Consider the following 27,977-nt stretch of genomic DNA (forward strand, 5'->3'; position numbering starts at 1 on the left):
GGGTTTGAATCCGGCTGGCTCTGTCTGTGCGGAGTTTCCGTGTTCTGCCTGTTCCCGTGGGTTCCTCCCACAGTCCAAACATACCTGTGAGGTTACCTGAGAGTCTTCTTATAAGTATGTTTATCTATAAATGATGAAAAGGTGAGCAATAAAGTGTTGCTTTAAATAATAATCAGACATTTCCTAAATCATTGAGCCAGGTCATGACCTCCACCAAAACATCTCCCAGACCCTGTTTGTCGGGTGTTTGGGTAACTGATTGAAAATGTGACGTCATTCAGGGGTAAAACCGCAAAGGATTCTGGGAACGCGTGGCAAGCGGTACTAGCGCGCGCAGGCTTTCACGTGAAAACAGTCACACAGCGTGTAACAACCCTTTTGGGTTATAGCACCACTAGGGAGGGGGGGGGGGTTGCCCAACTATTGTAGTAGCTATGGGGGTCTCCTAGTGGGTGTGTGTTGTTAGCGGCAGCCATTCCATGCTGCTCGTGTTCCATTCTCCAAAAAAACACCTTTCTGTTGTAGCAAGCTGGCGCTGGCGATACCAATCCCCGCGCATGTATGCGCGGACGAGTAATGCCGAGGAGACCTGGCATTATAAAATGTAATGTTGCTGACGGCAAATAAAGGTCTGTTATTGGATTTAACCGACTGGCTTCGGGTTATTCAGCTAACCCCCACACCACACGCTCGCTGGACCTGCTAGCCGCTCCTTCCTCGCCAGACCGCTGTTACAAAGCGATAAAAAGAAACACAAAAAATAGCAAGAAGCGGTTGTACTATTAACTGCAATAGCCGGTCGCAGCCAGGGGTAAAGAGATCGGTTGTTATCGGATCACGTCGTGGAAGAGAAATTGTTTAAGCCACGTTTCCGAGGTAACAAAGAGGCGACGGATGGCCTGGATCGCAGCCATTCAAAGACCAAATATAACGTCCCAGAACATCCAGCTCACGTGTTAGTCTGCTCCAAGCATTCACACAAAGGTCAGTGTTCTGTTGTAGTTATTACGTCATTTATCGTAACATAATTGTTGATGTACGTTACAAATAAGTCTTAATTTGAATCGAATTTGTTGCGCTTTGCTGCTTTGTTCACTGTGGCTTTGCGGGTTAATGTTTGTTGTGTTTTGTAGGAAAACCAGCCTTCAAAATGCAGGAATGTGATCCAGACTGGCCCCTCTATCAGCCTGGGTCAGACCGAGTTTAAAGCTGCTACCACAGCGAGATCTGATCGGTGAAGAGAGAGCAAGATCAAAACAGCCACGAAACGTCCGCATATATGTGCCGAAGGGTTAGACTGAAGCAAGCAAGTGATGAATAACTGTTTCAGTATGTTGTTTTTTTTGGTTTTTGTTTTTTTTTGCATTGTTGATTTGTTTTTCACCGAAGCATTTAATAAAGCTGATGGAATATCTTGTAAGATTCTATAATAGACTGAAACAATAATGCTGTGAGATGGAATCGTCCAAATCACCAAAGTAAACTAGACCTGGGCTTGTTGCAGGATCTGAAGTTACTAAACACTTTGTGAGTTTGTGCACTCTCACTTAGGACCATATAATAGTTGGGCAGCACGTCCTTACTCCACTCTGTGCTCTGTGGGTCTGACCCTTTCACTGTCTTCGTCACGTCTGTCTTCGTGCAGAGCTGCCGAGTTCTCCGTCGTTTTGTACAGAAGTGTTTTTGGGGCAAATAAAATGCAAGTCGGGATTAAAACTGAAGAATTAATGATTACTGGTGCTGGAAATACTTGATGCAGTGTTGTGATTTTGTTGCCACTCATACCCACAATGCAATGGACGAAAGTCACGTGGTCTGTATGTGAGAGATTGAGTGAGTGAGAGCCATTATTCAGGGTTCCTTAGTGATTCATTAGTTGTTAATTAGTGGGTTATACAGACAGTAAATTACCAGTTAAACCAGTCCTGTCTTAGAATAACCACTATGAACAATATTTATAGCAATAATTAACTGTAATGTCCTATAAAATATTAAAATAATGAGTACAGCTCACTGTCACACCCGGAGACAACTGGAAGCACTGTGAGGGTCATGTTTTTTCTTCAGTGCCTTTAATTCAGTCACCTGGAGTCACCTGACTGCATGGACAGTCGGTTACCTCACCAGCAGATCACAGAGGCTTCAGGACTGAGTCTGAGGTGCTGGGATGCAGCACCTGCACATCAACACCAGTAAGATGAAGGCGATGGTGGTCGACTTCTGGAGGAAACCACCACCCATCCACGGTTTGGACATCGAGGGTGGACAGGTACAAATACCTCCATGTTCAACTGAACAATAAGCTGGACTGGTCGGATGACGCTGACACTGTACAAGAACAGCCAAAGTCGGCTCCATCTGCTGGCAGGCTGAGGCCTTTTGGGGTGTGTGGGACATCACTGACACTATCTTGTTGTCTGCTGGGGAAACGGACAGGAAGCAGCTTAATAGACTGTTAATGAGGGCCAGCTCTGTCCTGGACACTGCCCTAGATCCCATAGAGGAGGTGGGTGTATACAGGCCAACCCTCCCGATTATTCCAGGAGAATCCAGAATTTCAGTGCCCCTCCCGAAAATCTCCCGGAACCACCATTCTCCCGAAAATCTCCTGATTTTCCACCTGGACAACAAAAAAAAAACATATCCCAGAATTCATAGCGTGGCCCAGCCAATTCCAGTTTCCAACAATGGCGGCAGCTACTTTTAATTTAATTTTTAAGTTTTAATATTTCTCGTTCTGAAAATAAACTTTTAGCATATTTTCAGGCGAGAATGTAGCTGCAAATATCTGAGCCAGCGAGAACAGCGAACTCCCAGCGGTCTTTCGCTACTCAGGTTAAACATGATATATAAGTCACTTAAACATGTTATTGTTTGATTTTTTTCAGTGTTTTATTTGTTCCTGAGTAAATCGGTTTGGCTGAGATTAAAGTTATTAGATTAGATTAAATAAAACTTTATTAAAGGACCCGGCCCACTCAGACTCGTCGCTCAGGGTCCTCAGGTGGATGCAGCCTCTGAATTTGGACAGTTCCGGCTGGGGGACAGTAATAACGGTGACATTTAACTTCCCTGAAATAAATCATTTTAAATAAATAATGTCCATTATTGACAAATATAAAAACACATGTAATAATAAATTTTGCAATGAAATATAAGTATCAGCAATAGTTACAGGTAGTACTGATATCCGTTATAAGATAAATTATATGATATGACGTATTCGTAGTAGTAGTACTTTTAGTATTTGGTGGTAGTGGGTCATGTGCTGCAGCACACAGGATCTGTGTTTTGACCAGAGGACCTTTCTGGCACGGTGAGCTAAGTCATCTGAAACCTAACAGGAAGTGAGGTGACTTTGTATTCAAAATAAAAGCCAGCCAACAGCGGCGTTATGACTAACCTGTCTGCCCAGGTGGGTATGAAAAGCGCTTTTTCAAACATTGCCCTTAAAAAAACAGCACTACTTCGCCATTAGTCAATTCTCATCTTACCTGTTTTATACTTAAAACCATATAAAAACAAGTATACAACAGGCACACGCTGAGGTGTAATACTTATGAAATAAGCAAATTCAGAAAATGCTTGAAAAATTGCAGCGCAGCTTCATTAGAATAAAAAAATTATTAATTTATAATTAATAATAATAATTAATTAAGTTTCAGTGCAGGAGCTGGTGTAGTTTCTTTAGTCGATATATTTTTATTTGTATCTTTTATTTTGATATAATAAGTGGTTTAGGCCTCCCCGCTCCGCCTGTTTGCAGCTTCCGCGTTTATGATTTTATTTCGCTGCTGATGTTTAATTTTTATTGAAAGCAGTAACACCTCCGTTGTTGAAAGAACCGTCAGAGGACCGCCCATTTCCGCTGCCGGTCTTATTTTGAAAGGGTGTCCGGAAGCGCGGAGCAGAGCCCGTGAGTGCGGCATGGTGGACGCTCCTCTGTCGGAAGAAGACGCTCCGCTCCGGGATTTCACGGAAGATGCAGAAGAAACGGGAGCTGCTGGTAAGTTTTACAAATTTTCACTTTTCCTTCGTGATGGCGGCTCATAATGCCATTAAACCCACCTCTGAGCCCATGAATCAAACACGGTTCCCGCGATGAAACCCTCCGGAATTCAGTAACTGTCCGTAGCAGCTGACAGCAGCCCGGCGTCGGGTTTGTTTGCTTAGTTTGTCTCCGGGAGAGGAGCGCTGATAGCGGCTGTTAGCCTGTAGCTGTCACCGGGAAATCTGACGTAAGTTAGCCCCTTGGAGCTGACATGGCGGAGAATGAGACCCAGACAACGGCAGTCGGTGCTGTTGAGTTCGTCGTGAGTGTCCGAGGCTTCCAGCGGCCAGGTCCGCTGTCCCTGTCCCCGGGACACCGTGAGCTCACCGGCGGGGCAGCTAGCAGGCTAAGCCAGGCTAACACTGCGAGAGCTCCGCGCTCGTTATCAGAGTACAGGCGTGCCATGGCCGATTCAGGTTAGGCTTATTACGGAGATGGAATAAAATAACACAGGCCTTACTGTTAATACTGTTAACAGTACTGTTACTGTTAATAAAAATACTGGTAAATAAAACCAAATGCCATTACAATAAATTATTATGTACATATGATAAACTATAAACTAATAATTCCAGAACCCAAACCTGGGTTATTTATCGAGAACAAGTATGGAAATATCAAAAACTTACGAAAATGTCATCCTGTTAGGATGACTGTGGGTTGTTGTTATTTTTATATATATATATATATATATATATATATATATATATTTAAAGTATATATATATATATATTTAAACATTACATGGCGGGGAATGAGACCCAGACAGCGGCAGTTGAGTTCATGTGTAGTTAATGTGTAATAAAGTAAAATATTTTAATAACATCAGAAAATAAAACCTCTCAGACCCTCGGGAAAAAATAATTATATCTGTTAAAGGCTATTAACAGTTATAAATAAGTAACAGTAAAAAAAAAAAATTTAAGGAAAAATAAAATGATGGAGCCTAAAAATAGCAGCGTGTTTATGTGACTGTAGTTATGAGGCTGCAGGAGAATACATGCATTAGCCTGATACAGCACCAATAAATAATGGAGTAATAAAACAACCGCCCCTCTGATCGTGTCGTCACTGTCTCTCTTGGTTCTTTGGAGTTATTGTGTTAATTTGGGTTTGCACATACGTGTCACACCTGCTAAAACATCCACGCACAGCTTTGATGCGTCAGGACACTGGAATGATGCTCCGCACCCAGCTGGTGGTGTGACAGCTTCCTTTGTTAGGATCTATTTTTATTATAGAACCGGTGTTGCGACCGGTTCTACAATAATAAAATAATAAAAATCGTCCCGCCCACACAGCAGGAAACTGAAAGCAAAACGTCCTCGGTTGGTGTGGTGTGAATAACTGACGTGATTGGTTAGATGGAATGAAATAACACAGGCCTTACTGTTAATAAATATACAGGTAAATAAAACCAAATGCCATTACAATAAATTATTATGTACATATAATAAACTATAATAATCGCAGAACACAAACCTGGGTTATTTATAGAGAACAAGTATGGAAATATCAAAAACTTAGGAAAATGTCATCCTGTCAGGATGGCTGTGGGAGCAACGATACTCGTATCGATATTGAACCATTCGATACAGTGCTTTCGGTTCGGTATGCATATGTATCGAGCAATACAACATTTTTTTTATTTATCAACTTTTCTTCTGACGATGCTGTCTGTGTTGAGCGCTCAGTGGATCTGCGCTCGACTACTCCGCCTAGGCTGCACTGTCGAGTGCAGATCCACTGAGCGCAGCGCAAGCTAGCAAGACAGAAGCTAAGCTCCTTGCAACATGGCAAATTGAACCTCCCCCACCCTCATTCAGATCTGGCGTTTGGAACTATTTTGGTCTTCATGTGACGTATGACCCTGAAGGTAAGCGCGTCATGGACAAAAGTAAAACAGTATGTTGGATGTGCCGCAATGCTCAATTACATGGGTGGGAACTAGTGTGTTAGCGCAGTTAGCTCGTTAACGTGTTGGCCGTCCAGCCCCACGCACGGGGCGATCCGCGGTAACTTCTTAACGGAGATTTGCCGTGTTGTGGCGTTAACGTCATTTCAGATTAACGCTGACAGCACTAGTGGGAACACAACGAATATGACTGCACATTTACGCCGACATCATCCTAGTGCAAAGACAAGTGGAAGCAGACAAAAACAACAAGCACGCAAGCTACAAACTTTACCTGAGTCATTTAGACAGCCGTTAGCACATGATTCTCCTTATGGGGACCTGATATGTTTAATATGCTGCTGAGAATATAGCCCAGAAGAAGCGTATAGTAGAGCTTTTATTTTGGAAAGAGACATTTCTCTGTAATAAACTCTCTTTTCCAAAGATGAGGGATTTCTCGATGATATATATATATATATATATATATATATATATATATATATATATATATATATATATATATATATATATATATATATATATATATATATATATATATATATATATATATATATATATATTATATTAGGGCTGCCACGATTACGTCGACTATCAAAATCGTCGACGACTGATTTAATAGTCGACGCGTCGTTTGAAGCTTTGTAAGATCCTGAAAGACGCAGGAATAAGTAGTTGTATTTAAGAGTGTAATAACGGACTGAAACAGAAGAGGGCAGCACTGCACGTACAAGGATGCCAGCTGCCGTTAAACCCCGAAGAAGAAGAAGCTGTGTCCCAGAATTCATAGCTCGGCCCAGCTCAGTTTCCAACAATGGCGGCAGCTAGTTAGTTTTAATATTACTCTTATTATTCTTTCTGGGTCACAAAATAAACGTTTAACATATTTTCAGGCGAGAATGTAGCTGTGTAAACCTCAAATATCTGCTCAGTTTATCAAGACACCACATATTTTCAAAAGCGCTCCGACGTTTTCGGAGACGTCTGTTACCCACTAGCTCGATAGCTAGCCGGGGGCTAGGCTAACTAGAGCTGTGAGAACACCGGACTCCCGGCTAATCGTTTTCAAACCCACCGCCGTCTTTCACTACTCAGGTAAACATGATATATAAGTCACTTAGAGAACTTAAAAATGTTATTGTTTGGCTTTTTTCAGTATTTTATTTGTTCCTGAGTAAATCGGTTTGGCTGAGATTAAAGTTATAGTTTTTACACAGCTGAATAAACATCAAGCAGACAGCTGATTATCAGAAGTGTGAGATGCTGGAGAATTTACTCCGGTGTCCTGTTATATTTTAGATAGCAAGGAGTTTATTAAACTTCACCGAAACAATCTGCAAATTTCATTAAAATTTAATAAACTATCATCTTGTCTTTATTTTTAGTTAGCACATACCTTAAACACTTAAAGCTGTAAGCTAATGATAGTTATATAAGAGCAGATGCTGCTGGTGCAATAAGCTGTACGTTTTACGTCCAATGGATGATGATCTGATTAGTCGACTAATCGCAAAAATATTCGGTGACTAGTCGACTATATATATATATATATATATATATATATATATATACGTGTCACACCTGCATATATATATATCCACGCACAGCTTTGATGCGTCAGGACACTGGAATGATGCTCCGCACCCAGCTGGTGGTGTGACAGCTTCCTTTGTTAGGATCTATTTTTATTACAGAACCGGTCGCAACACCGGTTCTGTAATAAAATAATAAAAATCGTCCCGCCCACACAGCAGGAATCTGAAAGCAAAATGTCCTCGGCTGGTGTGGTGTGAATAACTGATGTGATTGGTTAGATGGAAGTGTGGACTGTCTGGTGACAAATCACTTTTTTTGTGACTTTTGTCTTTCTTGTGATTTTATACTTGAAAGATTGTTTTTACTTTCATTTTCCTCATGAATGTTTTTAATTCCCTGAGAATATTCATGATTGGCTCGCTTTGTAAATTTACTGCTTTCTTCTCAAAGAAAAGTCATGTGACGTCTGTGATTTAGATGGCTCTCTGTTCGTCCTCGTGTAGTTTAAACGTGGATTCGTAACTTTTCTTCGCTGATAATATTCAGAGCTTCAATATTTTAACTCAAACGGCTGTTTTTGAAAAGTTTTGTAACAGTTCTTTTTTTGTGGTTCTGGTGTCGCTGACCAGCTGCGTGCGGACGGACTGAGGCAGGTTCAGTGAAGTTTAGCGTGGTCGCCATCAGTGCGGCGCAGCGCCACGGTTCAGACCGCTCGTTTGGGTTTATCAATCCTGGAAAATCAATTTTGTGGCTGCTGCTGAAAGTGCAGTCAATACAGCGAGGTCACAGAAGGTGTGTGTGCGTGTGTGTGCGTGTGTGCGTGTGTGTGCGTGTGTGTGCGTGTGTGTGCGTGTGTGTGTGCGTGTGTGTGTGTGTGTGTGTGTGCGTGCGTGTGTGTGTGTGTGTGTGTGTGCGTGTGTGTGCGTGTGTGCGTGTGTGTGCGTGTGTGTGCGTGTGTGTGCGTGTGTGTGTGCGTGTGTGTGCGTGTGTGTGTGTGTGTGCGTGTGTGTGCTAATCAGCTGAGAGGGAAAACTGTGATGTTTCAGGCTGAGGGTTGATGGAGTGACTCCACCTGTCTTCAGTTATTAGACTGAAGCTGGAGCTCCACCCTGATGAAGGGCGGAGCTGTGTAAACTGAGTGATGTAGTTATTCAGAGGTCTTGCTCAGCTCTGATTGGCTCGTCTTTGTTGTAGAAGTGCTCGTGGTGCTGAGTCTGGAGGAAAACCGAGTGGTGCGTGAGCTCCATCACTGATAGCTTCACCTACAACCATTTACCCCACCAGCACCACCTGAGCCTTTGATTCAGCGGCTCGCGAGAGCTTTTATTGGCTCATCTGTGAACAGGCGTCGCTTTGAGTTGAAGCGAGCCTCTCAGTGGGGTCACTGCTGTAACAGGTTCATTTACAGTTTCAGACTGATGCCAGTGATCGGCGTGGTGGGTGGAGGTGGGTGGAGGTGTGTTTGTTCTTCTGCCATGTTCGAACACGCTCAGTGCGACGCAGCGGCGCCACAGCAGCTCGATAATTAGACGGTAGCTGGGCCGTGAGGCGGCGTTCAGGATGGAGATCATAAACACCGAGGTCGTGTTAAGTGTACCTGCTCCTCGGTTACCACGGTAACCTGCACAGCCTGCGTCCTGTAAGCTTGGGTGCGTTGGGGGCCGTGTCAGGTAACATCCGCCCAGAGCTTCATAGTGCTGCCCCGCCCATCTACGCCTGCAAACATGAGCCGAGTGTCGTTAACTCGTTTATAACTTCATGCTTTTAATAACAAATGAAGCCCCGAGTGCAGAGCAGCCGACAGGAAGTGGAAATAAAACCTTCCTGTAACGAAGTGTCAGCAGCTCTGTGTGTTTGCTGGCACTGAAGGAGAGCGAGGACGAGGTTTCGTGTGAACAAAGAGTTCATGCGTCTGATCTGTGGATGTTTTCAGGACAGTTCGGTCCAGAAATAAACGCCGTCCTCCTCTGTGGACAGACCTTCTTCTCTTTAATGAATTCAATCACGTCCTCGTCTGAAAGTCACCGCCGGCTGTCGGGTCCGACCTACTTTCTCTTTCTGCCCGTCATTAACTTAGAGGAAGCGAAGCAGCGAAGCGGAGCTCTGCTGATATTCCCCTGGAGTCCGTCGATCCTTCGGGAAGTGAAATGAGCACCAGCAGCCAGCGAGGCGTGCAGCTAACGGCCCGTTTGGCACCGAGCCGGCCGTCATCCAGAGTTCAGCTCGGCGCTTTAACCAGATAAGAGAGGCCTGTGAAACACGAGCCACACAAAGAGCAGGAAGTCTCAGATATTCACACAAAACACACATTATGTCAGAAATAACAAGAAAAGACGTGAAACTGAAGGAGAGTGTGTGTGTGTGTGTGTGTGTGTGTGTGTGTGTTTGCGTGTGTGTGTGTGTGTGTGTGTGTGTGTGTGTGTGTGTGGCAAAGTTGTTCTGCTCGGTGTACCAGGGGCACGGAGAAAAGTTGTCGTACCATAGGCACCAGGAGTGTGTGTGTGTGTGTGTGTGTGTGTGTGAGCGTGTGTGTGTGTGTGTGTGTGTGTGTCTGTGTGTGTGTGTGTGTGTGTGTGTGTGTGTGAGCGTGTGTGAGCGTGTGTGTGAGTGTGTGTGTGTGTGTGTGTGTGTGTGTGTGTGTGTGTGTGTGAGCGTGTGTGTGAGCGTGTGTGTGTGTGTGTGTGTGTGTGTGTGTGTGTGTGTGAGCGTGTGTGTGAGCGTGTGTGTGTGTGTGTGTGTGTCTGTGTGTGTGTGTGTGTCTGTGTGTGTGTGTGTGTGTGTGTGTGTGTGTGTGTGTGTGTGTGTGTGGCAAAGTGTTTCTGCGCAGTGTACCAGGGGCACGGAGAAAAGTTGTCGTACCATAGGCACCAGGAGTGTGTGTGTGTGTGTGTGTGTGTGTGTGTGTGGAAATCAGCTGAGAGGGAAAACTGAGGGTTGATGGTGCGACTCCACCCATCTTCAGTTATTAGGTTACAGCTGGAGCTCCGCCCTGGTGAAGTTGAAAAACTGCGATCGCATCACTGACCAAGCAGCCAATGGAGCAGCAGCTCACTTTAACACCACCACCTTCCTGAGGCGCTGTGGTTGGAGGCCAGGTGAAGCGTCTGCCTGTTCCTGTCCTCGCTCACTGCTCCAGTTTAAAAATGATGATCAGTGCTGCGTGTGCTCCTCCTGCTCCTCCTGCTCCTCCTGCTCCTCCTGCTTCACTGTAATGCATTAACATTTATAACTATAACGTATTTGAGTTTGTCGGAGGCTTTTCTGAGCCTGAGCTGGTGGAGGAGGAGTTATGGACACTCAGCTCGCTGCGTTAGCTCGCCGCTCTCCTGCAGAGCAACGATGAAATCAGACTTCAGCTGCAGCTCGCTGTGTGTGAACTGTGACGGCGCAGTGACCCTCGCACAGACGTGGGAATCGCCAGCCAGCAACAGATGTTATTATCACAGGATTCGTTATCAAATTATTAAAATCTGGGGATGTGATGATCGTGTCCTCAGTTAAACTTTATCAGTGTCTGTTTCATCCCGTTTCTCACTGTAGTTTTGTGTATTTCTGCATCATGAGATTGTCAACCTGTCGCATGTCTGTGACTCCACAGCTGTTTCGTTCTACTTACTTCATATTTCACTCTTACATCTTTGCTCTGCAGGCTTCCTGCAGGAAAATCACTGGCTGATGGCACCGAGCTGTAATCTGTAATCTGCATTTACACCTCAGACTGAAAGTATCTGCAAACCTTCCACAATCTCTGTGAGAGCGATGCTGTCAGACTGCAGCTGTTTGCAGGACGGCTGTCTCCTGTCGGGCAACCTGACCTGATGATGTCAGCTGATGATGTCAGATGGTAGTGAAGCGTGGCTGAGCCCGGTGTAGAGGTCGGGTGCGTTTCAGTTTGTTTGGTGTTTGCATTTAGTAAAATCAGCCGTCAAATGAGTCGCAGCAACAGCAGCAACAAAGGTGAGACAGGTCATGACTGCTGTCACCCAGCACACCTGAACAGCTCATCTCTGATCAGAGTGAGCGTTTGTTTGTGCGAGGCGTTTGAAGATTTTCGGGCTTCGGGGCGTCAGAATCACTTCTTTGGTCACATGATGCTTTGATGCTACTCGTGTTTGCTCAGGTGTGACATCAGCAGTGACCTTGGCGCTAATACTCTGACAGCAGGATCTGCGTTTAGTTTAAGTCCGACTGCAGTGACCCTCCCATCCTGCGGGGGCAGCGTGAGGAGGAGGCAGCAGGATGGTCGTCTAAGCTGCTCTCACTGCTAATCAGAAACAATCCTCTCAGCTGATCGCGGCTCCTCTCTCCTCTGTCTGCAGAGCAAAACGTTTTTAAAGCAGACGTTTGCTCAGAGGCACAGGGGCAGCTCTGTGTGGATGCTGTGAGGAATTTTGCACACCTGTGTCTCAGGTAACGCTGACTGATTGAAGGAAGAGGAGGCTGGCAGGTGATCACAGGTGATCACAGAACAGTGTGCACTTCTGCTGAGTGGTAGCTTCTAGATCGTGGCTCAAGAGTCGGGCGTTCGTCTTGTAATCTGAAGGTTGCCGGTTCGATCCCCGACACGACAGTCTCGGTCGTTGTGTCCTTGGGCAAGACACTTCACCCGTTGAAGTGTGTGTACGAGGAGGCTGAGGGGCGGGGTTTCATCTCCTGCAGGAGCAACGGTTGGGCGTGACGCTGTTTCTGTTTGAACTCTGATCTCAGCTTTTCTGACACTTTCAGGTCTCGTGTCATCTTAAATGCACCTGTGAGTCTGCTGCTCGGGTCGCAGCATTAATCAGCCGCAGACACCTTCGTGTTGTTGGCTGCACTTCCTGCTGACGTGCAGTTTATTCATCGCATTCAGCCACTGCGTGGAAAACTGTCTCGAGCCGCAGTTTTCCGGCCGGAGCCGCCCGGCAGCTCGGACTGTGAAAACATTGAAAGCAGATGAGAAATGCCGGGAGTTCCTTCACCTCTGTGGGACAGACTTGTTCTCACGCCGTTACAGCTGCACACAGCTGCACACAGCTGGCTGTTTATCCCCTCACAGGCCTGCAGCTGCTCCGCCAGGCTCAGGTCGAAGCTTTAAGCCAGCAGGTGAGCGCAGGTGCACATATATTGCACAGCCGGGCTGGGACGCTTCACCAGAAACGCGTCACTCAGGTTTATGGTGAGACTTTGCCCCGAGTCGCGTCTCCCAGGTGGGGCCATAAACGAGCTCAGGTGTAAGAACAGGCGTCAGAGACTCGTCGCTCTCTCGCGTCTGTGGCATTAAGGTAGCACGAGCTAACGTTCGGTCTGAAGCCATCTGCCCAAACTGGACTTTGACCTTTGACACGGCCTGGATGCTGTTAGCTAATGCTAGCCACCGCGTTAGCCACCGACTCTCGACAGTTTTCTTCCAGTAGCTCTAAATTCTAACTCCGACTGAGTCTTTGATGAGGTGCACTTCCTGTGAACCTGTGCAGGTGTTTGAAAAAGCTGCTCTTGCTGACGGGGAGGAGAATCGACTTCCTGTCTGCTCTTTGTTCTGCTTTAAACCCTGCACCGCGGCGCCGCTGCCGCCTTTGTTCTGTTTCCTGCTGTCGGTTTCCTCTTCGTCGGCCTTCGTCCTCAGACCTGCAGCCTGCTGGGAGGAAGTGATCAGCATCATGCATGACAACAAGCACGAAGCTGTTTGATGCTCAGTTTGTCCTCCTGACCTCTCCGCTCTGTAAACCTGCAGCGCGTCACGCTGTTAATCCCGCCGGACGCTGCCACAAACAAAACCTTTGTTTTTTCCTCACATTTATTTCATGAAGAATCGACTCGGAGTTCAGATGTTCCCGATAGAGCCGGTCTCTAGTGGACATCAGAGGAACTGCAGGTTCCTGGGAGATTATAAACTCATGAAAAATAAACATCCACATTAAGTGCAGAGGTGCTTTTACTTTGGAAGTCATTCTGGTCCTCTTCCCCTCATTTCCTCTGAGCTTTTGCGCTGCCGTACGTGCGTTTAGTTCATAAAAGTAAAACTTCAAATGCAGTCTTTCCAGTCCTGTGGGTGTCGGTGCCTCTGAAGCATTTTTATTAACAAACGTACGTCTTGTCTAACCCTGGTTGTGAAAGGTTTCCGGTTACTTCCTGCCAGCAGCATTACGCCTGCAGTAACGAAAGTCCTGAAATGTGACTCTGTGGATTATTATCTTTGACAGCAGCTGAGAAACTGGATTTGAAGTCATCCAGAAAAGGTTAAATGTCAGCGTTCAGCCAGAGGTCACAGCTGTGTCGACACTCAGACACTTACCTGCACAGCTGGACGTCAGGTGTGCGAGTCACGAGTGCTCCCACCTTAGAGCTCCCTGAGCTCTGCTCGAGTAAAAGTGGAGGAATGATCCATTTCACGGAGAAGCTCGGTGCAGTCTGACAGACGCCGTCGTCACTGTTCGATGGTCGTTGTGCAGGTGCAGGTTGTCCGGCCCTGAGAAGCTCTCAGCAGGAACCTGCTGCAGTCTCAGCCTCTCTGTTTTATTCCCGTTCCAGCTTTCCGAAGGAGAAGCCTCCAGTGAGGATGAGACCATGGTCCCAGTACTGACGTCCAGAAAAGCCAGTGAACTGCCCGTCAATGAAGTAGCATGTGTCCTGCAGGTAAGGCGGCGAGCGCCTCTGAGCGCGCTCAGCTGTTGTTTGTTTTACTGATCACTTCATGAGAACGACGCCATTAAAAATCCTCAGACTTAGACTGAGCCAATGAGACGCGTCGTCCTGTTTCTGTAATCTGAGCGCCGCTGCGTGTCCCGCCCACAGGCCGACCTGCAGCTGGGTTTGACCCAGGAGGAGGTGAGGCGGCGGAGGGCGTACCACGGCTGGAACGAGTTCGACATCAGCGAGGACGAGCCGCTGTGGAGGAAGTACCTGTCACAGGTAACGCATCACATGCAGACTCACTCACTGTTTCTCTCTCTGTGTGACGGCGAGGCCCTCGAACGTGCAGCGGCAGAGTCACCCAGCACGCTATTTTTATCCGGAGCCTGAAACGCGTCTGCAGGCTCGCCGTGTTCCCGACTGTCATTGTTCCGCCGCCGCGTTAACCCGCGCACGTCTGCAGCGTTACATAACGTCCTGTGGAAGAACAGATTTATTTTTGCCGCAGACGTTCGTCGCCTCACAGCCGTGTTAGAAACACGTGTAACGCCAAGACCTGCTTCATGTGGACGGCACCGTGGTAACCGTGACCTCATCGCTGCTCGCACCTTTTAATAGGACGAGCACGTGTGTGGTGACTGCACAAAGGAGGAGGTTAGATCCTGTAGCGTTCTTCGTTTCTGTCTCGGAGCTCGCGTCACCGCCACAGCGCGGCGTTATGAAACAGATCAGGGGCCTCGTTCAGGCTGCTGATTGGACGAGCCAGCTGAGGAGGGCACATGAGACTTTCAGCCCTGAAAGCATCAGTAAACTAACTGAAGGAGCAGCAGGCAGGCGGAGCACTCAGCGGCTGAACGATGGAGCTGATGGAGCTGCTGGAGGCCTCCATCAGCTCCATCAGCTCCATCAGCTCCATCAGCTCCATCAGCTCCATCTTAAATAGAGCGTGAGCGCGGACGGAGAGGACAGGAGGAAGCTGTCGGCTCGAGTCCAAGCGAGGAGCAGAAACTCTGGGTCTCTGAAAGATGTAAAGCACATCAGCTGACGTGTGCAGAAAATCTTTCCTGAGTGCTGATTGGTCGCCCTGTGAGGGCGGAGGAGGCGGAGCCAGCAGCTCTGTAGCTGTGCAGCTGATACTGGCAGAAACAGAGGGTCACATGACCAGAACCGTGTGATGTGAACCATGAGAGTGAAGAAGGTCAGAGCCTCGTCATTGCTCCTGACTGCTGATTGGACGGCTTCACAAACACACCTATTGTCTGTAATCTGAGCTCCTTCACTAAACGGCCCTGCAGCGAGTCGAGTCAGCGCTCTGACATCACGCTGACCTCACAGTCCAAACACGAGCTCAGAGTTTCTCCTTCAGCTGTGCGACAGTAACCTGACGATCACACGTTACAGCCTGCTGGTTACAAACAGGAAGTCTGACGGTGACGCGTCTGTACCTCCGACGACTCGTTCGGTTTACCCGCGCCGTGTGTCCTTGTTAAAGAACACGTCCTCCAACGTCTATAATCATGTGACACTTGACCTCTGACCTCAGCCTGTGTCTCTCTGCAGTTCAAAGACCCGCTCATCCTGCTGTTGCTGGCGTCGGCGGTCATCAGCGTCATCATGCACCAGTTCGATGACGCCATCAGCATCACAGTGGTAGGTAACAGCGGCGCTCACCTGCAGGTCCTCCACACGAGGTTACACACGACAAAGATGAGGTCAAAGTTCAGATGACAGGAGAGGGATCAGCAGCTCTGTGTTTTTAGACTCAGTGACTCAAACGCAGCAAGTTTTAAATGTAAAGGTCACGGGGTCAGTGACTGAGCCGTCCTGTGAGGCAGTGGTGCTCTGTGATTGGTCAGCACGGTGCGTGCTTCTTGTTGTCTCAGTGTACGCCGTCACAGAAACATTAAAAACAAGAAGTCCGACCTTCTCTGCAGCCCGTCTGCACACGTTTGAACGTCTGCACACGTTTGAACGTCTGCACACGTTTGAACGTCTGCACGCTTCTCGTTCAGCCACAACCCGCTCAGGTCCATCACAGAAGACGGGTCTCATTTACCTAAAGTCATCGATTTGTAGGAGTTTATCTGCATCGGTGAAGTAAAACCTGAACAGGAAGGTTTGGCCGGTTGTTTCTGCACACACGCGCAAAGTGACAAACATGCTGGAATTATTGTTGACAGCATAAACGACGTACGGCAGGACGGTTTGTCAGAACACCAGCTGTCCTCTGGTTTTAGACCAAAGGCGGATTCATGTGCAGAGAGAGGATCTAAGAGGGAGAGTCTGAGTGACGCACACACAGTTTGACCCCTCGTAAAAGAAGAAATGTCCCTGTGCACACGCAGGCCAGTTGTTTGCTTTCAGACTTTGGGTCATTAAAGTGATCCGGGAACCCTTCAGGATGTTTGATCAGGTGTCTGTTTTAATCCAAACGGACGCAGAGCTTCAGCAGCGTAAGCCTGAAGGTCAGCTGATGGTCTGAGTCCACCTCAGCGTGAACAAGCAGAAATGATGAAGAGCTTATTCGTGATGACTGAAAGGAGACGGGGCCAAAGCTCCGCCTCACAGGAAATAAACATAAATGCATGCTCAGCAGAGGTGAGAGGTTACAAACGGTGCTTTTAATTTGAAAGGAAATGTGGAAAATATTTTATAATGAAAGGAAAAGATGAATGTTGAGCTCTGATGTCGCAAACATTCACTGAAATCTGAACGACTCACAGCACAGTGGGATTTCACAGCTGCAGGATTTTATTGTAAACGATGGAAGAATTAAAAGAATCATGTTGGAAGTTCAGTTTGTGCTTTTTTTCCCCTGCAGGCCATCATCATCGTAGTGACAGTCGCCTTCGTCCAGGTACGTCCTGCTTTTACTCTTTAACAACACTGTGTGTGTGTGTGTGTGTGTGTGTGTGTGTGTGTGTCTGTTTGTGTTTGTCTGTGTGTTTGTGTGTGTGTGTGTCTGTTTGTGTGTGTTTGTCTGTGTGTGTGTGTGTGTGTGTGTCTGTTTGTGTGTGTGTGTGTGTGTCTGTTTGTGTGTGTCTGTTTGTGTTTGTGTGTGTGTGTGTGTGTGTGTGTCTGTTTGTGTGTGTGTGTCTGTGTGTGTGTGTGTCTGTTTGTGTGTGTCTGTTTGTGTTTGTCTGTGTGTGTGTGTGTCTGTTTGTGTTTGTCTGTTTGTGTGTGTCTGTTTGTGTGTGTCTGTTTGTGTTTGTCTGTGTGTGTGTGTGTGTGTGTGTGTGTCTGTTTGTCTGTGTGTGTGTCTGTGTGTGTGTGTCTGTTTGTGTGTCTGTTTGTCTGTGTGTGTGTGTGTGTGTGTCTGTTTGTCTGTGTGTGTGTGTGTGTGTGTGTGTTTGTGTGTGTCTGTGTGTGTGCGTGTCTGTGTGTGTCTGTGTGTGTCTGTGAGTGTGTGTGTGTGTGTGTGTGTGTCTGTGTGTGTGTCTGTTTGTGTTTGTGTGTGTGTGTGTCTGTTTGTGTTTGTGTGTGTGTCTGTTTGTGTTTGTGTGTGTGTCTGTTTGTGTGTGTGTGTGTGTGTGTGTCTGTTTGTGTGTGTGTGTGTGTGTCTGTTTGTGTTTGTGTGTGTGTGTGTCTGTTTGTGTGTCTGTGTGTGTGTGTCTGTGTGTGTGTGTGTGTTTGTCTGTGTGTGTGTGTGTGTGTGTTTGTCTGTGTGTGTGTGTGTTTGTCTGTGTGTGTGTCTGTGTGTGTGTGTGTGTGTGTCTGTTTGTCTGTGTGTGTGTCTGTGTGTGTGTCTGTTTGTCTGTGTGTGTTTGTGTGTCTCTGTGTGTGTGTGTGTGTCTGTTTGTCTGTGTGTGTCTCTGTGTGTGTGTGTGTTTGTGTGTGTGTCTGTTTGTGTGTGTGTGTCTGTTTGTGTGTGTGTGTGTGTCTGTGTGTCTGTGTGTGATGAAGCTGTTATCTTGTGTGCAGGAGTATCGTTCAGAGAAATCTTTGGAGGAGTTGGGGAAGCTCGTCCCTCCAGAATGTCACTGGTGAGTTCCTGACCTCCTCCAGTGGGCGGAGCTCTCCTGCCTCGTCCTCCTGATGGAGTCTGTGGAGAACATCCACAGTTTTGATTGTTTGTGATGAAGAGTCTGCTCCTCTGTCATCTCACAGCCAAGAATCCAGAAATTTGCCTCCATAAATGAATCAGTTTAAAGTCAGTCGCAACTCCATCTATCCACACTGTAGCGCCCCCTGTTGGCACACTGTGTGACCAGCACTCACATTACTGTGAGCACGAGCACACAGCTACACACAGCATTGTTCTTCTCAGCCTGAGGTCACAGGATTCATTTCACTGCTCGCGATGTTCTGAGAAACTTCTTAGTTTCCCTGAAAGCTGAGACTGAGTCCTGGCCAAAGTTCTGATAAATCATCTGATGCCTTTACGATGCGCCGATGTCGGAGCAACGCGAGATTCCCGAGGCGAGCTGAGCAGCACGGTTTCCCCCGATGATCCACTCTTCATCAGGGTTACAGTTCGGTCGTGGCTAACGTTTGGCATGTGAGAGACAGAGGACAGAGCTGGATCCACAAATTTCAACTTCATCCATGGAAATGCACATTTTCAAAAAGTGTTCCTGACGCTCCTCAGCAGAGCGCGCGGGGGGGAGGAGCATGACTGTAAACACTCTCCCCGCTGTCTTCCTCCTCAGTGTCAGGGAGGGGAACTTGGAGCACCTGCTGGCCAGAGAGCTCGTTCCCGGAGACACCGTCTGCCTGTCGGTGGGGGAGAAGGTCCCGGCTGACCTCCGTCTCTTCGAGGTAAAAACACTGATAGGTTTCTGTCAGGCTGGGCGTGAGCGAGGGATTCTGGGACAGGAGAGATCACAGCTGTGCTGCTGGAAGCTGAGCGCTTCTCGTTTCCAAGAAAGAAACTAAATGCTTTCAGGATGAACGATCAGAGGAGGTCAGGTTCCTGCAAACACGGGAGCAGAACGCCCGCTGATCAGGCCTGCAGTGTGATCATAAATAAATGAAACCCCTCAGCAGGGGGCGCTCTCGAGTCTCGAGTCCCAGCACGAATCAAAATGTACGTTTTGTGTGTGAAGATTTTTCTTTGTGGAGGTTTGCGGGCGTAGGCGGGCGTAGGCGGGCGTAGGCGGGTGTAGGTGGTACTTTGAGGCCTCTGTTGTCACCGGGTCGTCTCAGGAGTGAACGGCGCGTCACGCTGGGAAACGTGAACCTTCATTAAGTTCAGCTGCAGTTGTGTAAAGATGGCCGCCTGCTCTGAGGTGGGGGTGGGGTTAATGGTGGCTTTAGTGAGCGGGGTTAGAGGTTAAAGGTCACAGTATCCCTCCTGGTTGGAGTTAAATCTGTCTCCTCCACCCTCGCAGGCGACAGACCTGTCAGTGGATGAGTCCAGTCTGACGGGGGAGACCACGCCCTGCGCCAAGTCCACCGCCCACCAGCCGGCATCCACCAACGGAGACATCGCCTCCCGCAGCAACATCGCCTTCATGGGGACGCTGGTGCGCTGCGGCAAAGCCAAGGTAGCAGCTCTTCTTCTTCTTCTGCTCCACAGACGGTTACAGGAAGTAAGTGTGCGCTGATTCTGACTGCAGACGGTGTGAGGAAGTGATGACGCCTCCTCCTTCATATCGACTGTTCAGTGGTGACAGACGGCGTGTAGGACGCCGCCGTGGTTGTAGAAAACTGTAACCATCATGTTAGTGGCTGCCGGCAGAATGATTAGATTAGATGAAACTTTATTAATCCCTCGGTGGGAGGCTTCCCGTTGGCACAGCAACACACATGTAACTGCAGAGCGTACACAAGGGAAATGCACCGCGGAGAGCTGACACAGATACCTGCTAATCACTAACATCCAATCAAAACCCTCGAATTTCTCACAGACTTCAGTGACCTCACAGCAGGCATGTTATTGGTCACATGATGTCACTAAAAACGGTCCAGCTTAGGTGAAGCCAGCAGCTGCGGCCACCCGTGTCACCATCTTCCTGTCAAATTGGCCACGCCCCTAATAATGCAAACATAGGACAGGACAGTGTTACACAGCGGTCTGTATCAGGCTGACTCACTGCTGCCTCAGCAGGACACCAGAGGAACTGCAGCTGTTGCTACTGAAGCTTTTGGAGCTGCTTAGACAGTTTTACCTGCTGAAAGGTGTTCTGATGTTCTTCAGGGCATCGTCATCGGAACCGGAGAGAACTCTGAGTTCGGGGAGGTGTTCAAGATGATGCAAGCAGAGGAGGTGAGGTCTCCCACACGAAATCTGAATATAATTCAATACAAATGTCACGGAGTTCCAGCCAGAGGTGCAGTGTTCATGAAAACATCTGTTTCCTGTTTGCTTTGTCAGGCTCCTAAAACTCCTCTGCAGAAGAGCATGGACCTGCTGGGGAAGCAGCTGTCGCTTTATTCCTTCTGCATCATCGGTGAGTAATCGTGTGATTACGAGGAGACGCCGTGGGTAAGGGGCCGTGCTGCCCCGCTGCTGCGTCCTGCTCTCCATCGCCATGGCGTCTGCACGCCGCGCTCAGTCTGTCTCTGATGTGTTTCAGGCGTCATCATGCTGGTGGGCTGGCTGCAGGGCAAGAGGATCCTGGACATGTTCACCATCGGTGTCAGGTGACCCTGAGTGATGCTTCTGTTTGGTTATTGGTTGAACCGAGGCAGCTGCTTCCTGTGTTGATCAGATTATAGCTGAGCGCAGCGATGTGATAGCAGCAGGTTTGTGACGCTGCTTTCATGATGAGGAGAGTGAGCTCCACCCACAGACGAGGACGCGAGCGTCGCTGCCTTCAGTGTGATTTGGTGCGCAGAGCCGTGACACACCTCAATTCACTTCAATTTTATTTATATAGCGCCAAATCACAACAAAAGTCGCCTCAAGGCGCTTCATAGATACAGAGAAAAACAATCATATGACCCCCTATGAGCAAGCACTTTGGCGACAGTGGGAAGGAAAAACTCCCTTTTAACAGGAAGAAACCTCCAGCAGAACCAGGCTCAGGGAGGGGCGGGGCCATCTGCTGTGATTGGTTGGTGTGAGAGAAGGTGAAGGTTTGTTCAGTGAGGATGTAAATCATAACTCTGTCTCCTCCTCTCCTCCTTCAGTCTGGCTGTGGCTGCCATCCCCGAGGGCTTACCCATCGTGGTGACGGTGACGCTGGCGCTCGGCGTGATGCGGATGGTGAAGAAAAGAGCGATCATCAAGAAACTTCCCATCGTGGAAACTCTGGGTACGTCGTGACGGAAACGGTCGTGCACAGAGTAGCCCGACCTTCTGTGAGCTGCACGTTGGTGACCTTTGTGCCGTTTCCCCCGTCAGGCTGCTGTAATGTGATCTGCTCGGACAAAACGGGAACGCTGACCAAGAACGAGATGACGGTCACTCAGCTGTTCACGTCAGACGGACAGCACGCTGAGGTCAGACTCCCACGCCGTTTCCTCTCACACTTTGAAACCTCCGCAGCGTGATCGCAGGGTCAGGCTACCAAACGCAGCTGGGGTCCATGTTGGTTCAGATGTGTTGGTGCTGGCGGGCGGTTGATCATGTGATCAGGGTGAAGCTCGTGTTCTGCAGAGGACTCGAGTTCAGGCTCCAGTTTGCGTCTGCTCGCTCGCAGTTTGCTGGTCTCGGATCAGTGGACACGTCGATTGCTTTGTTCAGATCACATGAACAAATCACTGTGACTTGTTATAAGGCTGATGCTCTTATTTTGAAAGCTGAGCCCTCTTCCTCCTCGTCGGTTTGCAGCGGCTTCTTCTGAAGCCTGATCGCAGCTGTAACGCAGCGGGCTCACTGACCCAGTTAATCCACGAGGAAATCCCAGCTGGCATACTGGGAGAACTGTGTCAGGGCAGGTTCTGCTCACTGCAGGGAGGTCAGAGGTCATGGGAAGGTGCTGAAGGCCTGCAGGGTCACTGGCCTCACCTGTGTTTGAGTGATACTTTATGAGGGCGGAGGCTCTGTCACGCTGACCTTCTGGTCCTGCCTGCAGTGTCTCGAGGTCACTTTGTTATCTTACCCTCGGTGTTGTCTTGCAGGTCACCGGCGTCGGCTATAACGGGCAGGGGGAAGTTCTGCTGAACGGGGAGGTGATCCACGGCTTCTCGTGTCAGTCCATCAGCAAAATTGTGGAGGTGAGGTCGTTTGTGTCTCAGATCTTCACTCTGAACTCTGAACCCGGGTTTACTGAGCGTGTGTGTGCAGGTCGGCTGCGTGTGCAACGACTCCATCATCAGGAATCACAACCTGCTGGGACGGCCCACAGAGGGAGCGCTCATCGCCCTCGCCATGAAGGTAAAAGCCGGAGCGCCACGCTCTGAGCAGGTCGTCAAAGTCTTGAAATCAGATCAGTTGGGCTCATTTTTTATTCTGACAGTAGGAAAACAGCTTTGCATGAATCAGTTTGAAACGATCCTTCTTTGTCTCACACTGGACTGAAACCAGCTGTTTTAGCTCCTCCCCCTTTTCCCCTCTGACTGTTTGAAGCGTACAAACAGTTAAAAGTAGCAGCAGGTGGAGAACCGGAGCTGATAGCTCGATAGAAACATGAATGAGCGATGAGGTGTTTGTGTGACGAGCTGTGCTCCTCTCCGTGTCCTGCAGGTGGGGCTGGAGGGGCTGCAGCGCGAGTACGTGCGGGTGGAGGAGCATCCGTTCTCCTCGGAGAAGAAGTGGATGGCCGTGCGCTGCGTTCACCGCACGCAGCAGGTCTGTGATGAAGAGCTTTATCCTCGCTCTGATGCTCCGATGTCATTAGAGGACAAATGATGTCACGGCGTGGCCGCAGAAACACGGCCGCAGTCGTTCATACATGATGTGATGCTGCAGCAGATCATTAGATGTTTGTCACGGTGTTACTGTTACTACAAAAGTTGCATTTTGAGGAGAAAATTACTTTGAGCAAAGAAAACTTTGCTAATATCCACACACAGTGAGAGCCGGTCTGTGTGCTCACAGACGTCTGCAGACCTGCTCTCAACATCTCTGCACAGCGTTACAAATGTGCAACAAAACCAACCAATCACAGACTTGGCTCTCTAATCAGCTCGCCAGCTACTAGCTAAATCCAGCGGAGCGGTTTGGTTTAAGCGAGATTAAAACCAACACTGGTCTTAAAAAAGTAAATATTTAAAAATAAAATAATCAAACATAAGAACTGAAAATGGGTTTTGCTACTCTGGACCGTGTTTGCAGCAGGTGGCAAGCTGACGCCAAGTTACTGCGACTCAGATGTGTTCATGGCCGAAGGAACAAGTGTTTCCTGTGGATTTGTCACCAAGGGAGAAACTGAACAGCAGCATTAAAGCTGAAGTTTAATATTCTGCATCATCAGCATCTCTGACACGTCTTTGCTCTTCCTGCCGCCGTCTCCAGGACAAAGCTGGCGTTTACTTCATGAAGGGCGCGTACGAGCAGGTGATTCGCTTCTGCAGCTCCTACAACAGCAGAGGCAGCGCGCTCCCCCTGAACCACCAGCAGGTGGAGCTGTACCAGCAGCAGATCAGCTACATGGGCTCAGGCGGGCTCAGAGGTGAGAGCGACACCTACAGGCGGAGCCGAGGATGCCCTAAAAACACACTCACTGTGTGTGTGTGTGTGTGTGTGTGTGTTTCAGTGCTGGCGTTCGCGTCGGGCTCTGAGATGGGGAAGCTGACCTTCCTGGGTTTGGTGGGCATCATCGACCCTCCGAGGTCAGGGGTCAAAGAGGCCGTGGGCACGCTCATCAGCTCCGGCGTCGCCATCAAGATGATCACCGGAGACTCCCAGGAGACGGCCATGTCTATAGGTCAGCTGATTCACAGTTAAAGAACAGAACAAATCCTCAGAGTGTTTTTCTGTGGTGGGATGTGTTTCCTGTTTTACCTCACAGCTGATCGGCTTTGACCTTTAAGTTCCCCGTCCTCGAGCTTCCTGATTAAAAACGCCTCCATCGGGAGGATTTGTCCTCAGCTCCTCCATCTGAACAACACAGACATTGTTTAGTTACAGGCTGATGATTAAACTCCGCCCTCTGAATTCCAGATTAAAAGCCCCTGTTTATTAATAGGGCTTTTATTGTGAAACAGCCAGAAGAAGAGCAGGATCATCATTAAAGAGAGAGAACAAAGCTGAGCTGTTAATCAGCAGTCAGCGGCTCGTCGTGGGGGAAACGTTCACCACAAGGTGGCAGCGTTTCACCAGCACACACTTGCTGACCTCTGGCTGAACCCACTCGAGTTTGAATAATGCTGGGCTGGGTCAGTGGGAGTCACTGCGCCTCCTTGTGGTTCACAGTGGTGTTACATGAACGTACAGAGCAGTCATGGATGTTTGTGTGTCTGCAGCCAGTCGCATCGGCCTCTTCTCTAAAGGGGGGCAGAGTTTGTCTGGGGAGGAGGTGGATCAGCTGGACCTGCAGCAGCTGTCGCAGATCATCTCCAGAGTGAGCGCGCACACACACACACACAGCAAGTCATGTTTCAGAGCGGTGTTGCTGTCACTGACGGCGTTCCTGGATCCACAGATTTCCGTGTTTTATCGCGCCAGCCCGCGACACAAGCTGAAGATCGTCAAGGTGAGCAGACAGGAAGTCCAGTTCATGAACGTGATCGATTTGACGAACAGCTTCTAGAACAAAGCGTTGTTAAAGCCCCGTCCCTCTCTCCAGTCCCTGCAGAACAACGGCGCCGTGGTGGCCATGACAGGTGACGGGGTGAATGACGCCGTGGCGCTGAAGGCCGCTGACATCGGCGTTGCGATGGGCCAGACGGGCACCGACGTCTGCAAGGAGGCGGCCGACATGATCCTGGTGGACGACGACTTCCAGACCATCATGTGAGTCTGACGCCACGGCGACGAGCCGAGACTTGCTGTCCTCGTCACACACATCACACTGACTGTAACCATAGCAACTCATTTCCATCAGGACGATGTTGCTATGATTAGTTACGGTTCATCCCTCGCACGATCAGGCGATCGGCGTCGGCGAGGGTCCGAGTCTGTCCTGATGTTTCTGAGCTTCGTCCAAAAGGCTCAAAGATTTAGTGAAGCAGTTCCTGTCGTTAGGGTGCAATTGGAGTGTTTGTGGTTCAAAGGTCGGCGTCTGTTTCCTGTCTGCAGGTCGGCCATCGAGGAGGGAAAAGGAATTTACAACAACATCAAAAACTTTGTCCGCTTCCAGCTGAGCACGTGAGTACAAACCGCCGTCGGTCACGCTTCTGTCTCTGGATTCAGTGTTTGAGCCCTGTCTCCCCCTGCTGGTCACCAGGAGCATCGCGGCACTCACCCTCATCTCCTTGGCGACACTGATGAACTTCCCCAACCCGCTGAACGCCATGCAGATCCTGTGGATCAACATCATCATGGACGGACCGCCGGCTCAGAGGTGAGCGACTGAACGTTTCACTGGTTCACCTTTGACCTTTGACCTCAGTTGACACGGATATTTTAGAGGAGACTAATATTTATCTGTGATGCTTCAGGCAGCTGGTCGAGTTCTGAGCCACGATCGCAATGTTTGTGTGTGTGTGTTATCTTGTTAGTTTGGGGGTGGAGCCTGTGGACCGCGACGTCATCAGGAAGCCTCCTCGCAACGTCGGAGACAGCATCATCACCCGCAGCCTGATCGTCAAAGTGCTCGTGTCGGCGTTCATCATCGTCTGCGGGACGCTCTTCGTCTTCTGGAGAGAGGTGGGTGGCCGTTTCTGACCTCAGGCTTTCCTGATGCTGACGTCACCGGGCGCCGACCTCGGAGCGCGATCACCATCGTTGTCTGCTGCTGACTCGCTCTCTGCGTTTTCTTTGCAGTTGCAGGACAACGTGATCACTCCTCGAGACACCACCATGACCTTCACCTGCTTCGTCTTCTTCGACATGTTCAACGCTCTGAGCTCCAGATCGCAGGTGAGCGCGCACGTTTAACCTGACACGACCTCACCGTCGTTAAAGAGCATGTGACCTCAGCTGTGCCCGCCTCTGATCCTCAGACCCGGATGGTCCACGAAATGGGGCTGTGCAGCAACCGCACGTTCTGTTTCGCCGTCCTGGCCTCCATCATGGGGCAGCTGCTCGTCATCTACTTCCCTCCTCTGCAGAGCGTCTTCCAGACGGAGAGTCTCAGCGTCCTCGGTAAGTCCTCGTCCTCGGTGAGTCCTCGCGTGTCCTCGTGTGTCCTCGCGTGTCCTCGCGTGTCCTCGCGTGTCCTCGGTGTGTCCTCGGTGAGTCCTCGTGTGTCCTCGCGTGTCCTCGCGTGTGTCCTCCTGTGTCCTCGCGTGTCCTCGGTGTGTCCTCGGTGTGTCCTCGCGTGTCCTCGGTGTGTCCTCGGTGAGTCCTCGTGTGTCCTCGGTGTGTCCTCGGTGAGTTCTCGTGTGTACTCGGTGTGTCCTCGTGTGTCCTCGGTGTGTCCTCGGTGAGTTCTCGTGTGTCCTCGGTGTGTCCTCGCGTGTCCTCGGTGAGTCCTCGTGTGTCCTCGGTGTGTCCTCGGTGTGTCCTCGGTGTGTCCTCGCGTGTCCTCGGTGTGTCCTCGGTGAGTCCTCGCGTGTCCTCGTGTGTCCTCGGTGTGTCCTCGCGTGTCCTGCTGTGTCCTCGGTGAGTCCTCGGTGAGTCCTCTGTGTGTCCTCGCGTGTCCTTGGTGAGTCCTCGGTGAGTCCTCGCGTGTCCTCGGTGAGTCCTCGCGTGTCCTCGGTGTGTCCTCGGTGAGTCCTCGCGTGTCCTCGGTGAGTCCTCACGCGTCCTCGTGTGTCCTCGTCCTCGCGTGTCCTCGGTGAGTCCTCGCGTGTCCTTGGTGAGTCCTCACGTGTCCTCGGTGAGTCCTCGCGTGTCCTCGGTGAGTCCTCGCGTGTCCTCCTGCAGGAGCTCCTTCCTGTTTTTATTTTACTTTTTGAACAAAACACAAAATGAAAAATAATTTTCTCATTTTGTGTTTGCTTTTTTTTGTTCTTGGAATATTTTTTTCTAGTTTCTGAGGACTTGCCCCCCCCCCCCTCCCCCCTCCCCCCCCCCCCCCCCCCAGCACACAGATGTGCACACAGCTGTGTGACCGTTTCCTTCTTTGTCTTTCTGCAGACCTCGTCTTCCTCGTGTCCCTCACCTCCTCCGTCTGCGCCGTGTCTGAGGTCATCAAGAAGGTGGAGAGGTGGAGGGGGGTGGAGAAGAGCCCCCCCTCTGACTTCTTCCACGAAGTATGACCCCGCCCCCCTCGCTGTCCAGGCTGACGGACTCTGGTGTGTGGAGGATGAAGAGGAGGGTGGAGGTGATGGAGGATCTCTGTCCTGATGGCACTGACTTCTTTGAACCTCAAAGACTTTTTTTCTGAGATCCTCAGACGGGGACGAGACTCCGGTCAGGCACTGGAGGAGGCGCCTGGCCTCAAGGGGCGGGGTTAGCGGTCTGGACCTGTGTCGACCGGCCGCGGCCGTTCAGCTAGAGCCTCTCTCTCTCTGCGCCGCGGGCCGAGCCACTTCTTCCTGCCCCGTCATTTAGGATGAAATCAGACTTCGGGGCGTCTCCGTGGCCTCTTCCTGTTCTGTTTTAGTTTAGACGGCGGTGACCACTATTGGGCTCGCTTCTCTACACGAGGTCGGCGTTGTATTTTGCGTCCTCTGTGGGAGCGTCTGCGGTGTGACGGTACAGCACCAATCACAGATCAATCAGCGGGGGAAATCATGTTCCAATCTTTAATTTATTTTGATAACCTGACGGGTTCTGGTGTGAGATTTTATTTATGTCACAAACAGGAGCGAATCATTTCCTGGACGCTGGGAAGTTTTAGTGATGTGGGTTTAATCAAGACGGTTTTTTAAACAAAAGCTTTGATTACGAGAAAAGTCTGAGGGCTGATTTTTGTTAATAAAGTTCATATTTTAAAAATTAATCCGTGTTCAGCGTTTTTGTGTAAATGAAAGTAAACTTTGCCTGAA

The 27,977-nt window shown here is 49.3% G+C and overlaps 1 protein-coding gene across 3 annotated transcripts; it reads left to right on the forward strand.

Moving 5' to 3' along the window:
• The first annotated feature begins 3,874 nt into the window (after positions 1-3,874).
• Positions 3,875-27,931, forward strand: atp2c1 (ATPase secretory pathway Ca2+ transporting 1). Of its 3 annotated transcripts, none has more exons than XM_085175963.1 (27): positions 3,875-4,006; positions 14,010-14,114; positions 14,274-14,390; positions 15,672-15,761; positions 16,933-16,968; positions 18,033-18,094; positions 18,761-18,869; positions 19,442-19,597; positions 20,251-20,319; positions 20,428-20,503; positions 20,630-20,696; positions 21,186-21,310; positions 21,400-21,497; positions 22,119-22,214; positions 22,285-22,374; positions 22,684-22,788; positions 23,455-23,611; positions 23,696-23,866; positions 24,405-24,502; positions 24,584-24,634; positions 24,728-24,894; positions 25,180-25,248; positions 25,328-25,444; positions 25,602-25,749; positions 25,867-25,962; positions 26,046-26,187; positions 27,124-27,931. In XM_085175963.1, the coding sequence occupies exons 1-27, from the start codon at positions 3,983-3,985 to the stop codon at positions 27,243-27,245; spliced, it is 2,763 nt and encodes a 920-aa protein (XP_085032089.1). In that variant the 5' UTR covers positions 3,875-3,982; the 3' UTR covers positions 27,246-27,931. The 3 variants fall into 3 exon arrangements, with proteins under 3 accessions (XP_085032089.1, XP_085032090.1, XP_085032091.1); XM_085175964.1 differs by lacking the exon at positions 3,875-4,006 and adding an exon at positions 7,587-11,959; XM_085175965.1 differs by lacking the exon at positions 3,875-4,006 and adding an exon at positions 7,587-11,912.
• Positions 27,932-27,977: the final 46 nt, after the last annotated feature.

Source organism: Neolamprologus multifasciatus, chromosome 11, assembly GCF_963576455.1.
Source record: "Neolamprologus multifasciatus chromosome 11, fNeoMul1.2, whole genome shotgun sequence".
Classification (NCBI taxonomy): Eukaryota; Metazoa; Chordata; class Actinopteri; order Cichliformes; family Cichlidae; genus Neolamprologus; species Neolamprologus multifasciatus.

Excerpts from the sequence above, each read along its gene's own strand:
- atp2c1 (XM_085175963.1), top strand. The coding sequence starts at position 3,983 with ATGCAGAAGAAACGGGAGCTGCTG. Across the intron at positions 16,969-18,032 it reads TGACAGTCGCCTTCGTCCAG|GAGTATCGTTCAGAGAAATC; the intron begins GTACGTCCTGCT and ends TCTTGTGTGCAG. Across the intron at positions 21,311-21,399 it reads TCCCATCGTGGAAACTCTGG|GCTGCTGTAATGTGATCTGC; the intron begins GTACGTCGTGAC and ends TTCCCCCGTCAG.